Source organism: Chiroxiphia lanceolata, chromosome 2 (assembly GCF_009829145.1).
Source record: "Chiroxiphia lanceolata isolate bChiLan1 chromosome 2, bChiLan1.pri, whole genome shotgun sequence".
NCBI lineage: Eukaryota > Metazoa > Chordata > Aves > Passeriformes > Pipridae > Chiroxiphia > Chiroxiphia lanceolata.
Window position 1 is genome coordinate 30,882,890 of NC_045638.1, and position 19,807 is coordinate 30,902,696.

The 19,807-nt window shown below is 42.6% G+C and overlaps 1 protein-coding gene across 4 annotated transcripts in view; it reads left to right on the top strand.

Moving 5' to 3' along the window:
* Positions 1 to 849: 849 nt before the first annotated feature.
* The window catches only part of TBC1D8 (TBC1 domain family member 8), a 49,720-nt gene continuing 30,762 nt past the window's right edge, over positions 850 to 19,807 (top strand). The window contains exons 1-3 of one of the 4 annotated variants that reach the window (XM_032677806.1): positions 850 to 1,029; positions 14,562 to 14,717; positions 19,371 to 19,489. In XM_032677806.1, coding sequence (XP_032533697.1) covers positions 903 to 1,029; positions 14,562 to 14,717; positions 19,371 to 19,489 — 402 coding nt within the window. In that variant the 5' untranslated portion in view covers positions 850 to 902. Of the gene's footprint in view, positions 1,030 to 3,522; positions 3,596 to 14,561; positions 14,718 to 19,370; positions 19,490 to 19,807 lie in introns of those variants that run through there. The other 3 variants (XM_032677803.1, XM_032677804.1, XM_032677805.1) reach the window with 3 other exon arrangements.

A 19,807-nucleotide genomic window follows, 5' to 3' on the forward strand; every position in this document is an offset into this window, starting at 1 on the left:
CAGAGATGCGGCATCTTCAGCTTCTCTGGGCAACCTGTTCCAGTGCCTCACCACCCTCATTAATGGCAATCTGTGTTAAAAAAATTGTAAAATACAGTGTCAGAGGATTACCAACATAAGGTGCTGCAGTAGTAACCACTTGTGCAGGTTCACAAACGATCCTGCTAACAACTTAATCCCAAGCTGTGCCATATTATTTCCTAAAATGAGATAAAAAACCAACCCTGTAAAATTTAGATTCAGACTTTTCAGTTGAGGGGCGAGGCTTCAAGCATTGGCCTTCAAACATCAAAGTAAGCAGCTGCAGGCTCACGCTTTAGGGTGAGATATAGAAGGAAACAGGAAAGCAGAGTCCCCCAACCCTCCCCACCTCTTCCCAAGGCCAGGGCACCCTTTCCTTCCCGCAGTCCTGGCGGTTCCCGCGGCGGGGACCGTGGGACAGGCTCGCAGGTGCAGGACCTGGTGGACACATACTGGGGGTGCGGGGACCGGACAGCAACCTCTGTAAAATGCACAGCGGGTGTCACCCGGCTCAGGGGATCCTCCAGGACCCCGGGGTGCCGCAGGAACCCCACTGTGCTCTGTGTGGGGCTCGGGGCGCCATGGGACCCCCGAGAGGAAGAGCGTGGACCTCCCTCCTGCTCCCCTCAATTCCGACCGGAGCCCCCAGCCGCACCTGCCCGGCGGCGCGGACCTACTCGGCCACGGCACAAAGCCCCGAACTCCGCGGGAAGGGCGGCCCGTTCTAGGGCTCCGCCTTCGACTCCTCCCCGGCGGCCGGGCCCGCGCCGAGGGAGCCGGAGCCGGCGCCGTGCAGCCCGCGGGGGGCGATGTGACTCGGGCGGCCGGGGTGCGGCGCGGGCTCGGAGGGGACGGAGAGCGAGACGCCGAGCCGGGGAAAGATGTGGCTGAAGCCCGAGGAGGTGCTGCTGAAGAACGCCCTCAAGCTGTGGGTCACTCAGAAGAGCAGCGGCTACTTCATCTTGCAGCGGCGTCGGGGCCACGGAGACGGCGGTGGCCGCTTCACGGGTACCTGGTGGCGCGGGGTTCGGCGGGGCGCTCGGCCGGGCCGGGCGGCGGGTCCCCCCCCGCATCTGCCCCGCCGGAGCTCGGCCGAGCGGGGGAGCCGCCGGCGGGTCGGGCTGGGGGAGCCAGGAGCGGCCTCTTTGTTCGGCTCGGCACGGCACGGCACGGCACGGCTGGCCTCGGCTCCGCTCGGCGATAGCGCGGAGAGGGCGGGGGCGCCGCGGGTCCCCGGCCGCGGGCGGTGCGCAGGCTGCCGCCGGCCGGGCAGTATGGGCGGCCCCGGCTCCCCCCGAGTTGCCTGGGGAGCAGCTTCGCCCTTTCGTAGCCTTGAGCGGCGCTGAAGCCACTTTTATTGTTACTTCCCCGCGCTCCTCTCCCGACGGTTTCTTCGGCGTGACTAAGGGCGGCCGCGGAGCGAGTCAGGAGGAGCCGCGGCGGTGCCCGCGGCCGCAGCAGGCGGCTGGGGAGCGCCATCGGGGGGCTCGGTGGGGGTCCCGGGGGACGGCGGCGGGAGGTGGAGGAATACCGGGGACTGTCGGTGGCACCGCGTTCGGCTGTGCCACCCGTGCTCCCCCCCCCTGGACCGGCCGCGACCTGCGGCTCGCCTACCCTTTCGATAACGAGAGCTGTATAAATACGTATAGGACTCTTGGCTTTTGGACGGTAGATGACATTACGGGGAAGGGTTCGTTAATTCAGTGTTGTGGAAAAGTGGATTGCGACTTTTTTTTTTTGCGTTAATTATACTACGGCTTATGTGGCTGTAAATCAGGCACGTTGTATCCATGTGGCGCTCCAGGTACATGTACTGAAGGATATATTCGGAGAAGAAGGATCACGCTGTACTCTCTCAACAGTATGGATCCGTGAATAATTCCGGCGAGAACGCTGCGTTAGGCTGCACTGACGTTGTAGAGTGGGGAATTCGGGCCAAACTTTTGATTCAAAGACATCAGCAGCTGAATTCAAACAAACATTGCTTTGGAGAAACAATACAGTTTAACAATATAGTTTAACAATGTAGTTCTTGCTTAAAAGCAGTTGAGACAGTATCGTACCTTACCAAAATGAGAATTTTTAATGGTGGCTTATATATTTGAAAGGATGGTCAGGTATTTTCAGAGTCAGTGTTTTCTACGGTGTTTAAGAAACTGCATTACCACGTTTGATATTTATTTTATTAAAACGTTTTGTTCCTGAACCCTTGACCCTTGCCATTGGATAATACTGCTTTCTGCAATTTTTTTATTTTTTTTTTAATCAGAACTTATCCTCCTATCTGTGCATAAAGTGCACAAAACTTAACTGTGACTTGGTAGGTCCCATGCTATCCATGTATTACTAATGAAATGGAAGTTTTCCCAGCGCCTTAAATGCTTACCCTCAGTGTTTTCCCCTGCCCCCTGTGTGGAAGTCACTCTTCTGTGACAGTAGGGACGATGTGGATTAATTTTCGGAGTTAAAAATAGCTATTTACAGCTGCTTGATTTAGGTCCAGGACAATCATGAGGTTCAGTTTCACAAATGTTAATGCCTCGTGCCTGAGCTTTTCACTATAGAAATTTGCAAGCTTAAACCAAACAAACTGCTTTTCTCTCTGGTTAAGTTTTATGTGAATCATCTTGCTGAATCTACATTGCATAGGCTTGCTCAAATCTCTTTTGGCAAAGGAAAGCTGCTCCGGTCTCACACATTTTGCAAGGGAACTGTAGATTCTGACAGTCTCTTAAACCATTTGGAAATGTTTGTATTTAAAAGGGCTTAGAAATTTGAGTCCTACAACCAAAATGCAAGAGTTGTGGAGCATTAAGCCTAGCTGGAGTTAGACAGATAGTGTAATTTTTTTTCAGTTTTCACTTGGAATGAACAAAATGGAGACCTGTACTGAGAAACAGCTGGGCTTTGCTGGTAACTTGTTTACTTTCAATGTGAAGCTTACCTCCTGATTCTTGCTTTGCATGACTATAGATAGAGACACTTTGTTAGTACCTGGCATTTCCAAACTGGCAGATACAAAGGGCAGTAAAGCACTGCTGTATTTCAGAGGATGGTCTACCAAGCAGTAGAGCCAAAAGTTATGTTTGTTTCACTGGGGAAACAAAGCTTAAATGAGAGCAGTATCCGTGTCTGTTTTCTCTTCCCTTTAATAACATAAGCCCTGGCCAATTGCAGTTAAATTTGATGAAAAGGTGGAAGTTTCAAAGATGTGAAGATCCTGTACATGAAGGCAGGTGCCATGGTAAAATAGAATCTGCTAACTCCTACGGTGAGGAGGAGGCTGTGTATCCTCAGGCCATGTTAGACCCACGTGGGATCAGAAGAACAAAATCCCCACAAGACTAGATTTCATAAGAGTGTAGATGGGGCAGCAGACCACCCGAGATGTAATTTGCTTTAAACAAGGTGGAAGGGTGCAACGCCTGAACTGTCCTTGTGCGTGTTGCTGCAAAATGCTATTTGCACTGAACCTATGAAGGGACATCTGTTTTATGGCCCAATTCTCATATTTGCATGTCTCTTTTTCTTCTAGGACACCACTTTTTCCTTACCAGGGCATTTTGTCTTTTAGGTAAGAGTAGGTTAGCACAGCTGGAGGGTATATTTTATGTGGATTTAATTTCTGAAGGACGGACTAGAGAAGATCTCTTGCACAAATGCGTGTTTCTTCTGTAACTGTGTCTCTTCGTGTACTGTGTTTCAGTCAGCCTCTGAGCAGATGTTTATAAGTAAGAGACTGTATTTCCTACTGTTATTTAATTTGTGTCCTAGGGCAGTTACCAAATGCACACTGGGCTTGCAAGCAGTTGGCACAAAAAATGATGGAGGCTGTATTTAACTCTTCCTTACCTGACCAGTGACATTTTGTGTTCTGTCTTCCCAAGAGAGATTCTTTTGCTCGTAAATGTTTAGCTTGCCACTTCACCTGGATCTCTACTTGACAGCTCTGTTAGGAAGGAAAATGATAATGTTTTAGAAATACTTTACAAAACGTGAATTATTTTTTAACTAATAACTAATTTAAAAACTATTTTTAAGTTATAGATTTTAAAAAAAATTATTTAGCTCATCAGTTTCTGTTTGTTCTGGGGTTTTCTTAGCCTAATTGGAGAGCCTTTTAGTGATCCCTACAAAAAAGGCTTGTGATGTAGCTATGACTGACAGGTCAAAGTTACTTGGATTTCATACTTGCTAATATCATTGGTTGTGGAGTTACATATTAAGGATAAGCTTGAGATGCCATTAGTCAAAAATACTGCCAAATGCCTTATGGTAAATACTACAAGATGATTTAGTCTTTAAGTGAACCACTACTTTCATTTTTATTAGGGGATGTTGAAAGTTTCATGCACTTTTCTGTTTGATTAGATTAGTTTTGTGCATTTTGACAGCAAAACTGCTTGTCCTGGGAGGTGTTGGGAATGATTTCATCAAGAGTGCTGGACTGAGAGTAGTTTTTCATTCTTACCAAGCAGCCAGTGTTGCAGTTGCTGTTTATACAGTGCTTCATATTGCACACTCTTAGCATATAAAACCCCTCTCAGGATTCTCTTAAACACTTGTGAATCCTCCCTTTTATAAATGAGATTAAGTAAGACTTTAAAATGAACTCTTATTTCAAGTAGCTTTTTGTCTTGTTGAGATGCAGTGCTGCTTTAACTTCATACTTGAAGTAGATCAGTAAAAGATTATGTTTTGTTCCTGTTTTATCCATGTTTTTAATTTAGTTATGATATCTTGCCCTACTATTCTTCCAGCCTCCATTTTCAGCTCAGGGCACTTTCCAAACTGGATATGGTCTTACATTGTTTGCAAATCGCAGAGGATGAACATTTTGAAAGGAAATTCATTTCTTTTTCCGCTCATATAAACCTTTATGGTTCACAACTCTAAATATAAGATAATACACTGGAAAAAAGAAGCATCTTCTGTATGTGAATCTGAACCTTATTATTACTTTAGTAAAAACAAATGTGGTGGGAATGACAAATAGACTTCCATGAGCTATATGCCAGCAGTTGAAATAAAGTCCCATTTTAGGATTTAATTTTTTCTTTTAAATAAAATTCTTGCAGGATGATAGCTTTCAACTGATCTACAGAGTACCTCTTGGTTGTGAATGGAGATTTGACTAGTTATGTGATAAGACCTTTCTTTCTTATTTTCCGTTTGCCTGGATTTTAATTGTTTTAATGCATACAGAAAATTGGCTGTTGGTAAGCTCTGTGTCTTTTTCCTGGAAATTAAAAAAGCAGAATATGTTTTGCTGCTCTTTCATACTCTTCTGTTCAAGCGGTCCTGTAACCATTGTTAACACCTCAGCTTTTAGTAGCCCTATGCACCTCCCAAGGTCTGAAGTAAATAATTTTTATAATAGAGTCTATTTCAGGGAAGGGAAGCAAGGGGACCACAGTGGTTGAGGATTCTTTCAACTCAGACAGGGAATCCATTTAGATGGCCCCTGTTCATTACAGGGAGAAATACCAGGAAGACTTGGATTTTTACTAAAGATGCAAATAAATTTTTTTTCCTTCTGGAGGGTGGGAGGGCAAAATGAATAGCATATTCTTAGAATCATATTAAAAGATGCATCCCAATACAGTCTTCAAAACAGCTTGTCTTTTTGTCTTAGAATATGTTCAGAATACCAAAACAAGTTATGGATGGATAAATGCTCAATCTGAGTGCTGATGGAAAAAAAAAACCCCAAACAAAACACTTTTATTTCAAATGCAGCAGTTTGAGGAGAGGAAGATGCCACAATACTGATATTAATAAAGGATATCAGTATGCCCACTGTCTGTATTTGTGTTTTGTTTTCTTAAGGAACAGCTCTCTGAAGCCTTGCACAGGAGAGGGAGAAATCTGCATACTTTATTAAAAGCTTGGACTCTTGTCAAAATGTTATCTAGCCTTGCCCACAACTGGAATTTAGATGGGCAGGTTTTTTCCCCCTTTTTAATCTCTTTATTTTACTGAAACATTTTTCTAAGGACCATGCATACTTGTAAGCTCTTTCCTAAGAGGATGGCTTCTTTGTTACAGTGTTTGAGCTGGAAGGAAGGATAGGAGCAGGGGGCCAGGCTACTACCTGCAAAACTGGGCACTCAGATTCCTGACCCCTGTGCCCCCTTGATCTCTGTGTGCTTCTCTGGCCCCCTCTTCTTGGCTTTCTGGGATATTTCCTATTCCTAAGGCACAGATGGGGAAGGTGAAATGCAGATGCTTGTGTTGAAATATTACCATTGTGTTAAATGCTAATATTAAAGGTGAGGAAGTACCTTTGGTTCGAAAGGAGGGACTGTGGGGTTGTGTTTGCTTAGCAATTGACCACCAACTTGTGCAAGACTATTCCAGTAAACAGCTATGGTGTCTTTTTCTTTTCATGCTGTGGAGGCCAAATGGCACAGGAAAAGGCAGGAGAATCACAGAACATGGGGACTGGAAGGGACCTTAGAGGACCATCTAGTTCCAACTCCCCTGCCACGTGGCAGGGTCACCTTCCACTAGACCAGGATGCTTAAAGCCCCATCCAACCTGGCCTTCAACAGTTCAAGAGATGGGGCATCCCCAACTTCTGGGCAACGTGTTTCAGTGTCTCACTCCCCTCATAGGAAAAAATGTCTTCTCTGTAAAATAATTAAGAATGTCTGTGGTGGCAGAGTTTAGGTAGCACTAGTTTGATCTGTTCAGTGTTGTTTACAGCACACACCAGAAAAAGCGAAAGACTTTTTTATATTGCCCCAATTAGTGCCCTGTGTTCGAATAATGTACAGGGCTGCAGCAGCAGCTTGTATATCCCATCTTCTTGTCCATTTTCAGGTGGAAAACAGTTTCAGGTATTTTCACTTGTAATGTGAGAATCAAAGCATTTGGCTCAGTGGCCTTCAGGGCTATAAAAATAGGCTTGGCGTGACCTGGACTGATGGCAGAGGACTGAGATAAGCAGCTGTGAGTGCTCTGCCATGGCAGCATTCCCGCCTGGGGAAGCAGGGCTGAGGAGAAATAACCAGTGCCCCAGGGCAGTGATGCCATTTCCACCATGCCAGGAGAGAGGGTGCATGGTCTTTCCCTCTCTAGGTGGTGGTCCAGTGCAAGAGCTCAACGTCACATCCAGGGACACGTCCACCTTCCCTGGAGCACTGGGACCTGGGAATAATAATTAAGTAATTTGTTACCGTTACATGCCAGATTGAAAGAAGTCTCAGCTCAGCAGAAACCAATTTACCTAGTGGCAGTGTTTGATCTAGCAAAGCCTGTCTTGGAAGTATTGTAAGAGTTTGGATGTTGAGTATTTCCCTGGGTGAATAAATGCTTGGAGCATTAGGTCTTTATGCTGAAATCTAATGTTGTCTGTGCTTATCTTTGAGTGTGGTGAGCCCTTATCGTTACAAAGGAAACACAGCCTTCCTACAGCCGTTGGAGGAGTCCTTCATCTTTTTTTGTATTACTTACTCAAATATGTTCTGCAACTTTTTTTCTGGTGGTAGAAGCATAATAAGAAATGCTTTCTAATGGGTACTGTATTGCATCAAAACCTTTTGATATAATTTTGCAAATGAAGACAGCATGGCTGGTGTAAAGCCAAGATGGTGTTCTTATCCATCAAAAACATATATTTTAGGGAGGCCTGAGTGAAAGTAACAACCCGCTTGACATCTGTTTGGAACTTTTAGAGAAATCAAATCAAGGTAGTATGAAAGGTGTCCCCAAACATTCATGCTGGGGGCCACCACTGACCAACAGTAGCTTTGTGCCCACTGTCCTGGGCCATATCCTGAGGTGCAGCTCAAAAGTCTCCACCTTAGCCTATAATGCTTAGTGCCTTTGGGATGTGTGGCACTCTCTGGCTGGGCTGTAAGAGGAGACAGCAGTGGCTCCTCAGTGCATCTCAGCTATGGGTCTTGCCTTGGACCACCCATGGGGTTGTGGTCACTGGTTAGGGCTCCTGCATGTTAAGGTGGTTGAGGCCCAGTGGGAGTCAGCTTCATAACCCCCCCATCCCTCTCGCAGCAAGGACATTGGTCCTAGAGAGAGCTTCTAAGATGCATTGTAGAGCCAGGCATCAGTCCCTGCTCTTTGGTGCTGTCCCAGGAATGCCCTTTTGTCAGGCTGAGCTTATCCTGGTTGGTGTGAAAAGCAGCTTTCTGTTCCATCAGCTGGAGCACGGGGATGGCAGGGACTAGGGAATGGGTACATCCATGTTTTCCTCCCTGTGTTCTGCCTGATGGTGGGCTCTTCCAGTGTGCTTACCTCCTCTAGCGTGGCTAATTGCTGCCCACCATGGCTATTGTGAGACTAGTTGTTTGCAAATCATTGTGGGATAGAGGAAGCTATGTGAAGAAGTGTAATTAGGATTCAGGGTATGGAGTGCTTTCTGCCTCAAAAAGCCAAGATTAATTCTGCTTTATTGAAGCTGTTAGTTCAATTTCACTGTCCTTAAAAAAACCCCAACTTTATTTTTATGATTGTCTGAATTGTTTGATTTGCTCTTTTCTCCCAATTCATGTGCTTGAACAGCTTAGAGTGCTTCTTGCAGCGATTAACTCTCCTTACAAAACTGCAAGCACTGGGAAGCAACCTGTGCTGTTAGCTTCTTCCTCTTCCTGGGAAGAGCTTTCTCCTTTTGGATAAAGTATAGCTTTTGTCAGACAGCTGGGCTTATTTTTCTTTCTGCCCCCAGCTTTCTGTGGTGGAGCAGATGTAGCAAGCAGCAGTAAGCTCCCAAGGATGAAATGGAAGGCATACTTTCCACTTCATGACTTTGTACTGGAGCGATAGCATGGAAGGATGCTGTGCTGTGACTGTAATCGTAAATGCCTCAATTTGGTGGTTTTGTCTCACAGAAATAACCTAGTCTGATTGAAAAAAAGAAAGAGGGGTATGACTATTTAAAACATGGCTTTGGCATGATATGAGTGAGTGTAACCACCAATTGCTCTTTTCCATGTCCCTGCAGAGCAGCTGGTCCTTAGTGACCGCATGGTGCCATCACTTTCCTTCTTTGGAAGTACCAGGTGCCTGTGGCTGAGAGAAGCCTCAGCTTTGGAGTCACTAAGCATCTTGGCAATCTGGTTTGCGTCCTTGTACGGTGGTGGTCCTCTGCCTGTTTTCTTGGAAGGACTGGAATTGGGACATACTTTTGAGTCAGGCCTTGTTGCACATCTGTCCTGCTGTGCTGGTCTCAGGTGCAATGGAAATCTCAAGTCTTTTGGTTTTTTTCCAAGTAGACTTAGGAGAAGTGAAAGGACAATTTTCTCTCTTCTTCAAACTTCTGCAGCAGTCAGTTTGCTTGTACAGTGACTAAAGCTGTTGCCTAAGATGCTGGAGACACAGGCTGGATTCTGTCTTCTGTGTCACCCCTTTGATTTTGGAAGAGGGGGTGTAAGTGCTTCATTTGGGAGGTTCAGGGCTATGGCAAATGGGTGGGAAGAGGTGCCCCTGTGTGTGCATCTGACCTACTGTTCCCCAGATTTTAAAAGTGCCATCAGAATTTCTTATTAACTAATTGTAGGTACCACATATAATTGCTTCTTTGAACTACATTGGCTTTCACTCCCCACTTTGTAATGAATTTATGAGTTCATGTTAAAAAAAGATCCTGGCTGTGGTGACCAGATGTCTTATTTAAAAACAAAGTAAAACTGAAAGGGTAGCATTGCTGAGTGTTGTTGTACTTCAGGCTTCCTTGTCACTTAGATTTAACTCTTCTATTTTTTTTTATTTTTATCTTCCCCCACCGGCCCCTCCAGAAAAAAAAAAAAAAAGGCAATGGCAGCTTTGGCTTTTTGCCTTTTCATTTTATTTTTTGGTAGGATTTTATTAACTTATTGGTCCCAGACTTCTAAGTGATCAGTTCAAGTTCCTCTGCCTTGCAGCTGCCAAAGTGACCACCCCTTTTATGGGAAGGCATTTGAGCAGTTCTCAAAAATTTCCCTTTAAGGCCTTTAGAATATGATGGAGGTAAGTAGAAATCATCTTGCTGTATGTAGAGGGTATCTTAGACTGCCTCTTGAATGTTGTCCTAAAAGACGGAAATGATAGATAGTTTTTCAGCCCAAGTTTTTAGTTTGAATTCAGCTTTAATCCCCCTCTACCCAGAATCTTGGAAGTTTGAAAGGATTTTTGAAATACCATGTAGATAATTAACAACGATTTGGAAAAGGAGCCTGCATTCTTTAGTTTGAAAGATATGGTATGTTTAGTAGAAGTTGGTGTTAAGTTAACTTACTGTAAACATGTTCCTGTTCCTAGATTAGTTATGAACATGACACAAGATAAGTTGTAATGGGATCTTTCTGTGGGGTATAAGGAACTATGTCTTCAAAGATGAAGAGTGGTGCACTTGTGATAGTTCATTTGAGAACCTGATCCTTATAATCCTTGCTTCTGATCCTTATAATCCTTGTTTTGTGTGTATGTGTGTGAAAAAATTCTCAACAAGTTCATGCTGCACGATGTCCTGTTTGTGTCCTGCTTGGTTACAGGTTGACCTCTGTAAAGGGGAGACAGTCCCTACCTGTTGTAGAATTTGAAATGGTTCCTTGGTAATTTTTATACTCCAGTTTATTTGCTGTATTTTATCCACAATGTGCATGTACACTTGATAGAAATGGATTTGCAGTTGGAAGTACAACAGTCTTGTTTTACTTGGAGGTATCCAGTTTCCAGTATTCAAGCAACAAAATATGCATGAAAGTAGATGTTTCAGTGAAATAAGAACTACCAAGTAAAGTGTGGGATTTGTAGTGAGTTTTCCAGATGTGTTTTATAAACTTTCTGAAAAAATACAGGTAGGTTTGCCCTACCTGAAACCCAGGTTCCAGCTAAAGTGATCAGATTTGTTGAGGAAAAGCATATAATTTCAGTAGAAAAGGGTCTTTTTCCACTTCTCTTGTCTTCTCCTCCATATTTGTCAAAAGTGTACATACTACACTGGACATTTGCGTGTGACTTTTAGCCTGGAAATAGTCTTTTTGCATGAAGAAACTTGTACCTTTTGAGGAACCTGCAATGTTCTGTCAGTGGTCTTTAGTAGAAGGCTATCTAAACCTACGTCTGCAGCTTTCCTTAGTACAGTTACTGTATGGTTAATTGCTTTTCCTGAAATACTTCTGAGTCTTGGGAGGTCAAAAAGCAGACAAGAAGTTGGTGAAGTGGCTCGTAAAAGGGGAAGAGGTTCTTTGAATTTTACGTTCCTCCCAAAAGTCTTGTCCCATATAGAGTAAAAATAAAAAAACAGTGGGAGTTTTGGGAAGAAAACCTGTGTAGCAATTCTGCCTTTTCCCCTTCTGCTTCTGTTTCCTTTCACTTTTTACTGTCCTGTAGTATAAAGGGTTTTGCTGCTGCCTGTGATGCAGAAGAAGTCTGCATCATCCTGACCGAAGGCAAGCTGATGCATGAACATGTGAGCCAGAGACCCTTTATGTAATTTATATGTACTTGCAAGACAAAGACCCTTTTATTTTATAAACAGATTCACTTTTATAAAAGATCCTTCCATGGAACAAACTGTTAGGACATATTATTACAACGGTGCTTGCTCACAAGCTCGGTATTTTTCAAAGCAGGTTTCAAAATCAGTATGCTGCATAACGTTTCTTGGTTTTTTGTTTGTTTAGGGATTTTTAGGTTGTTTATTTTCTGATGTTGTGTTACCCCAAATGAGTATGAGGCAACTTGCACTGGAAAAATTTTGCCTCTAGTTTTTGTGATTTTCATGCTATGACAGTTTCAACTAAATGATCATGTTAGGCTTGAGTGTATATATTAATGTTGACTCCTTTTCATGCTCCTGCAAATGCACTCTTAGTAATTCCCTTTTCCCCCGTTCTCTGCCTCTGTCAGTCTCTTCTTTATTTTTGGGTGAGACCAAAACATGGGGATGGGACCCACTGCTCAACTTTAGCAGTACTTGCTTTTGTTTTCCCCTACTGCCCCTTATGTTCCCTCTGGAGCAACCCCACCACAGAACTTTCTGGCAGAGGTGAGACATGACAGGACCCCCTGTCAGCCACAGCGATGGCTTGGATTGATTTAGGTGTGGGGTTCCTGCGCCCTTGCAAAGCCTTTGTAGTGGAGCCAGTCCATACTCTTTTCTTTTTTTTCTCTTTGGTTCTTAGTTCTGGCTCCTCTTTGTCATCTTTGGTTAATATTTTAGCTATGGGTAGTTTAGACAAGGGAGCTGATTATTTCTTTGTACAGTCAAAGGAGGAATGGGTTTCTTTTTGATAGTTTGCAAGCAAAATGGAAATTGTAAGCAGAAGTAAACAGTGAGAAGAGGAATTGGGTTTTCTGGTTTGTTATTCAGGAAGAGAAAAAGGAATTAATTTTGCACAGGCTAAGAAGTAAACCAAAATTTTGCAGCTACTTCTGTGCTTTCATATGTTTTTCCATAGTTTCTGAAAAAAAAAAAGGTATTTTACAAATCAGGTGTTCTTTAAGTGTTCTCTAGGAATTTTGGTAGCACTTGCTGTTCATTGACTTTTTTCCGACTTTAGTGAAATGAAAGGAAATCTTTCTCTTAGGTCTGTCATCAGGGGAAAACGTGCACAGCGCTTCCTAAGTTTCTTCTTCTTTTTCTTTCTTGTGGCGGATCAAGTCTTTTGAAAGTTAAACCATAGTTTTGTCTCTGCATCATTTGATGCTCTCTTACTGGCTTTAATCCAGCTGTTTTTAAGACTGCACACCGAAGTTTGTGTTTTGTTTTCTGTCAGCACAGGTAATTCACTACCTTTTATACTAGGATGAATTTTTATGTCTTTTTCTTTTAATTACAGGACAGCATTTAGCAATCTCAACTATTTTACGTATTATTGGTCTCCAAATTCAGATCTCCATTTTAAAGAGATGGGTGTAACATCTAGTCACATATTTAGCTGAGAAGAAAACTGCTGGTGAAGTATATTTCCCTGTTCAGTTTTAAGGCATCTTTTGCCCAATTTCTGCTTGGCTTTGAAAACATCATCAACAGTGAGTGTGGATGCAAGGTCACTCTCGGAGGGTTTTTGATGCTGTTCCGTGTGAGCTTCTTACACCTTTAGACCAGAAAGCGGTTACAATGCTGTTTTGTTGTACTATACTCAAATTAATTAGCCATGGTTTGCGGTCCAAGTAGGAAAGCAGTTAGGATGAGGACTTTGTAGGTCTCCATGGTTTCCATTAATTGCTTAGGTGATGGACTGGAGAATGCCATTTTTAAAATGGCATGCGGTGCTAAGGGCTGGCAGACATTTTGGAGGCTGAGAGTAGTTCCTTTTGTGTTGGGTTAATGTTGAAGGAACAAAAATACAACAGGTTGGAAAGATTACATGTGCTAAGGGAAAACATAGTATTGCAGAGAGCTTCCTGGATACCCTAGTGACATAAGCATACATGGTAAAGCCATTACTTGCTAAGAGGTTGTGTCTCTGCAGGATGCACAGGGGACCTGAATATAAAGTTACTCCTGAATTGCTATTTGTAAGCACCATAAACCAAATCTGAGTTACTTTAATATGCAAATCATGGCATTCAGATAACTTCTTAATGGATAGCTTGATTTTGCTTGCTTGAGGGAATGGGTAGCAAGAAAGGCCAGCAACTCCGGGTGACCTCCAGACTGGCAAGTCTTTTTTTGGAGGCAGCAATTGCTCCAGTTCTTCAAAATGAGTTTGCCTGTTTTGATATCAAGTGCTGATTTACAGTGGGATGCTGCCCCAAGCTCTCTTGGATGCAGTGGCATGTATGCAAAGTCCAGGAAGTGACCTCCCATTCTGCTTGTGGCTGAGACTTCAGTAGCAGTGAGCATCAGGTCCAGTGTAGAGTGTCATGCTTAAAGATAAGCTGGAGAGATTCCAGTTTAAGCTTAAGAACAATGAACTTTTTGAAAAATATGACCCATAAGGAAGAGATGAGGTGATTGGGGTTTCTTTAGAAAAAGAGAAATCATTAAAGGATAGGAAACTGTGATGATACTTTTTCATTATGTCAGGCATTAACATCAGAAGTGCCTGTGGCCAACTACTCTCTGTGTTCCAGGGGAAGATTAGTTTTTAGCAGGAAAGTTTAAGATTTTGGTGGGTGGCTTGTTTGTTTGGGGTAGTTTTGTTTTGTTTTGGTTTTTTCCTTGGTAAGAATACTTAATAAAAACAGTGGAAGAGGCTAGCTGGGGAAGTTGTTGCATCTTGGTTGTTGGAGGTTTTGAAGAACAGGTTAGACAAACACCACTTATGGCATAGGTGTATTTATCCAACTTCAGAGTGGGGCTGGAATGGTAACTTCTTAAGGTGCCCTCAGGTCTTTCCACTTTGATTCTGTGGTTATATACATATATATGAGGCAAAACCTGAAGTGGAAAGAACTCTATATGCTTTTGATCTTCTAATCTGCTTTGCCTTTTGCATTTTGAGCATCTATAAATCGCAGCATAAAATTGGGGAAGAATCGTTATCATTACGTTCTGTGTTTTAATTTTACATCTTTAGATGGGAAATGACTTGTAGGCTATGGAAGTGAAAGCTAGTGGTAATCCTCTTTTCCCCCCTCTTGCTCTGCAGGTCGCTTGGTTGGTGCCCTGGACGCCGTGTTAGACTCTAATGCACGCGTTGCTCCATTTCGAATTTTACTGCAAGTTCCAGGCTCACAGGTTTACTCTGCCATTGCATGTGGTGAGTTATTGAACGGATCAGAAGTTTACTGGGCCATAGCTATTGGTGAGTCAAAGACAGAAAACCCCAAACTGATTCTGAGCATGGTCAGTGTCTGCATGTCCAGGAAGCTTGAGGTAACCCCAGCTAGTTGTGTGTGTGTGGAAAGCTATTGCCTATAGCTTGTTTAACAACCGAATTAACTTCTGGTTAAAAACCCAGATAGGACTTATAAAAAGGTGTTTCCTAGGAACATTAAATTTCTATAGAAAACTTGTGTAGCTAAGAATGTTTTGCTGTGTTAAGTTTTTATCTCTTGCAGAGCAGTAATAGTCCCTTACAGCAAGAAACTTAGTTTAGGCTTTCACTGCTAAAGTGTTCCGCTTGCTTACTGTGAAATGTCTTAGCACACTTGGATATAATGAAACATAACTGGAACATTGGAAGATGGTACGTGACTTAGGAGGTTGTTGCAGTGAGGAGTGTCTAATTGCCTGGTCTGTTGTGCACTAATCCCTTTTGCAGTTTCTGCAACCTCTGAAAGTGATGTCGACATGAGTGGCAGCAACCTTGCCATGGCACAGTAAAGGCCATCTGAATGCATTTGTTCCATTCATCCTGTTCTTGATAGGCCAATCTGCAGGGCTGTTCTTATCCCTTCTGCTCCTATCTAGAAAATCCTCGCATTGAAATTTACAGCAGTTTTTCTTTGGGAATGGTTCAAAGCTGTGAGCAGTGAACTTTAGACTTGACATTAGGAAGCATTTCTTTACTGAGAAGGTGGTTAAATCTGGAACAGGCTTCCTTCTGAGCCGTGGTTGATGTCCCACTGAATCTTTCAGTGTTTAAGAGGCATTTGGACAATGTTGGTAATAACAGGCTTTAACTTTAACTTTTGATCAACCCTGAAGTGGTCTGGCAGTTGGACTAGATGATTCCCAGGATTTCAAGGACAACAAGAAGACCTTCTTCAAATAAATCAATAACAAAATGAAAACAAAGTATAATGTGGGCCTGTTACTAAATGGAGGGGAGACCCTAGTAAGATACTAGTAATAGAGGATGCAGAGGAGGCAGAGGTACTGAACATCTTCTTTGTATCAGTCTTTGCTAACCAGTCCAGCTCTTGGGAATCTCTGACCCAGATGACCAGGGTAGAGGAATGTTGGAGGGAAGAATTCCCTCAGTCAAGGAGGATTGGGCTAGAGAACACCTTGGGAAACCTGACATTCACAGATCCATGGGACCTGACATGAACTGTCCTGACAAGATCCATGGGTCCTGACAAGAACTGTCGAGCAGGGAGTTTGGACCAGATGATCCACTGTGATCTCTTCCAACCTGACCCATTCAGTGATTGTTGTAGATCCTTCCAACTGAAAACTGTTCTATTCTATTCTGTTCTATTCTATTCCTTCTTATACCGATCAAGCCATGAAATAGTTAGCTAATGTAAATGTTGACATGTTGTTGATGGCATTTGACATAGTAGTCCTTTAAATGGAAAAGGCAGTCTATATATTCATCCTTTTCCTCTGTACAAGCTTGTTCAGCAGTTCTCCCTTACTTCAGCAGTGAGCCCTCTGCATGTTCTCCATTAATACTGGGAATTTTTCCCTGGCCCAGATGTGTGTGAAGAAGCTTGTGTAAAGTCTATTTATGCTATTTTTGTTTTGGCTGCGTTTTCTTTGTTTTGCAATTTCTCTGTGCTTTCTATCCCTACCTCCCTCCTTTTTATATTTAAATAATGCCATCTCATGGAGAAATTTAAGAGCTTCATGCTGTTACAGTCCTCTGATGAAGGCAGGTAGCTTTCACTGGAAAAGTAAGCTCAGTGTTGCTGTCATGGGGCTTCTTGATTATTTGAACATAAGCAGTACTCCTTTCTGGGGCTTATCTTACCCTATTGGCACTTTTGCTGTACACAGAATTTGGTTTATTTTTTTTTCATATTAAAGAAACTACAAATCAGAAACTAGCTTGGTTGGAATGACTTTGCTGAGATAAACTTATTCGATTAATGTTTTTTAAAATTCTCTTTGGCTCTTCTGAATGGATGCTCATCCTTGAGACAATGAGATTTACAGTTACAGAGGGAAAGCAGAGAGGTCTGTTTTGTGTGCTGTGTGGGTAGGACATGCACGGTTGCTAGAGTTGCACGGAAATGAAGAACCTTGGAAGCAGAATTTGTTTCTGAATAATATTGCTGCTGTGAAACCCTGATATGAGTGTCCAAGGGAGAGCTTGTGCTGGCAATAGGAGTCAGAGGAATATCACCCAATCCCTTTCTTGGGAAGCTGGAGGAGGACCTTCCCCACACAGGAGTGGCTGTCACTGCTCACCTGGCTCTGCCCTGTCACATGAGTGAGGTGCTTCATGCAAACATGATGTTAAGAGTCTGTTACAGGCTTTGGAGGGAGCAGTGAGTCAAATTAAGGTTCCTGGTGCTCTATAGAACGGGCAAGGAGCAGCTCCAGCAACTCTTTCCAGTCTCCCAGTGTAACTTCATTACAGATAGCCATCATGTCAGTAGGCAGTTAATTAAAATGACATTTTTTAATCGTGTGTTGACAGTCCTCTATTGCAGGAGCTGTGGGCTTAAATAATATATACGTAATGGTCAGATCTGTGTTACAGACTTTTGCAAATCTTGGAGGGCTGCTAGGAAGTCTAATCCAAGCATGGCTCTTCTGGCAGAGGTGTTTCAATCCGTATGGTTAGTCGTGTTATACCAGAACAGGAAAAAAAAATACTGACCTCGGCCCTAATATAGAGCCAGTTACAATATTTCTTTCAGAAGGCTCATGGGCAAAACAGAAACTCAAATCTCAGTCAAGTGAAGTAGGTTTTAGGAGAGGGAAAGCAAAGGGATTGGTGAGAAGTGGATTTAAAGAAGAGATTATGAGGAATGAGGCAGTGGTTAGACAAAACACTTGGCACAGGCAGATGAAGAAGGTGGGTAAAAGGTGGAATAAAATACTGAGGAGCAGTACAGGAAGAGGAATAAAGAAGAGAAATAAGGAAGATATTAGCAATGCTTGGGTCTAATCACAGGACAACTTTAAAGCATGAAATGGAAATCAGAAATGAAGAAAGGACCCAAGAAGCTGAGGAGCTGGCCTGACCAAATGAAAGGGGCAGAAAGATCTTTGTGTATTTGAGTGGAATCCCTGGAGGCAGGAAGGAAAGATTGCAGTAGCTCCCACAGGATATAACCACTGCCAGCACCCAGGTTCAGAGCAGTCCCAGCAGTGTGGATGCTGCTCTGAAAGGCATCTTGCTCACGGCTTATTTCACCAGAGGCAGCCTGACAGCTCTCCCATAGAGTTGATATCTTTTAGATTGCTCAGAAATAAAAATTTGACTCAGTATTTGCTTTTTGCAGCCATTTCAGTATAAAATTACTGTTATAGATATAATTTGTTTTCTTTACCTAAAGGACATTTAAGTGTCTTTTCTTTCATGATTTTTTTTTTTTAATTTGACCTTGATTAATGATATTTATGAAGTTCCATTACAAGACCTTCCTGTCAGGGACGTTAAAACTTGGAAAGTTTCCCTGCCAGTTGGCATTCTGCGTGGAAAACGGAGCAGAGGAAAGTGGAAAATCCTTACTTAGATTTGTCTTTTTTATTGTTGTTGTTGTGAGGCAATGTGATGTATCTCTGATGTACACACAAAACAAATCTTGAGATAATGGGTCTTCTATTTGAAATTAATTTTATTATTATATTCATCTGTAATTTGTTGTGTCTTACATCCAACAACTTCTCTTCTTTCTTCCACTAGCAAAGCACTAGGAGAGGAAACTATTGCTGCTTTTACTTTCTTACCTGTAACGTTTAGTCACTGACCAGTAAGATCTGGAGGGGCCAGCTTTTCCCGTGATGGCCCTGTGTGGTGCCCGTCTTGTTCTAACTTTTCTGTCACTGTGTCATGCACAGACAATTCAGTTTCAAGTAGAAAGAGCCAAAGCGAATAGTTAGTGAGTGAAATATTATTTCTGGAGTTAGTGTGAACACATTACATTTAAAAGAACAACAAAACTCTCACATAAATCTTTAGAGAAAGAAGCTTTAAAGATGTGAAAATCTGTATTTTTCAAAGATTTTTATTTGCTTTATTTCTTCCCCAAGCGGCAGAATTGTGCTCTTGTAGAACCTTTAGGTGTTGCTGAACCAAACTCTTTTATTTAAAAGTACTTTATTGATTATAGAGAGCTTTTGAAATAAAATGTAGATTATATGTGTTCCTCTCAAAGGGTGTGCACATCTGTGTGGGGTGTGTATATGCATGTGCATATTGAGGGAAGGAGACAGGAAGATCAGGAACTTTTGGGAACAGGGCATAAATCAAAGGTTTCCAGTGGCTGCTTAAGGAACATCGTGTCAGAATAAGCTGCAGTTTAGCAGCTCAGGATGAACTTTTGCTGTTTTTTCTGCTCTGACTTTTAATGCAGCATTTGCTGGCTGAGAGCATTTGAGAAGATAAAACTAAAAGTACTAAAACTAATTCTCTAAAACAAAGAGGGTTTTGTTTTTCTCTAACTATATTGCCATGAGTGAGGCCTTTTGACCTGTTTGCTACTAAGAATTCTGAGGTTGAAAGTTCAGTTTCTCGTAATGAATTTATGAAATAGTGCATTTTATTATTTTTTTTTCTTCCTTGCAATTTTATTTTGTAGGATTAGTTTCAATGCACTATTTTTTTCTTTTCTAGGTGCCACTGCAGAGGAAATAAACCAGCACTGGGAATGGCTGGAACAAAACTTGCTCCATACTTTGTCTGTGTTTGACAATAAAGAAGATATTGTTAGTTTTGTCAAAGGGAAGGTGAAGGTAAGGAAACTGTCTCACTTTTGACCCTTCCCTGCCCAATTATATATCAACTATTAGAAGTAATGTCATGAAGTTGTTGTCATTCATAATTGGTTTTGACCATCTAAACATTATTAGTTTTCTGTGTGGCTCTTGCGCCTGATGTGGCCAGTGTCTGTGCATCTGTACTCACGTTTTCTTGGACACAGCTCAAAACTGAAGTATCTAATTTAATCTTTATCCCACTTGTCCCTTTCCAGCTTCACTGTTCTCTCCCCTGTGATATGCAGCCGAGCTGTCTTCAGCATCTGTTTTCAGTTCCTCCATCTCTCCAAAACA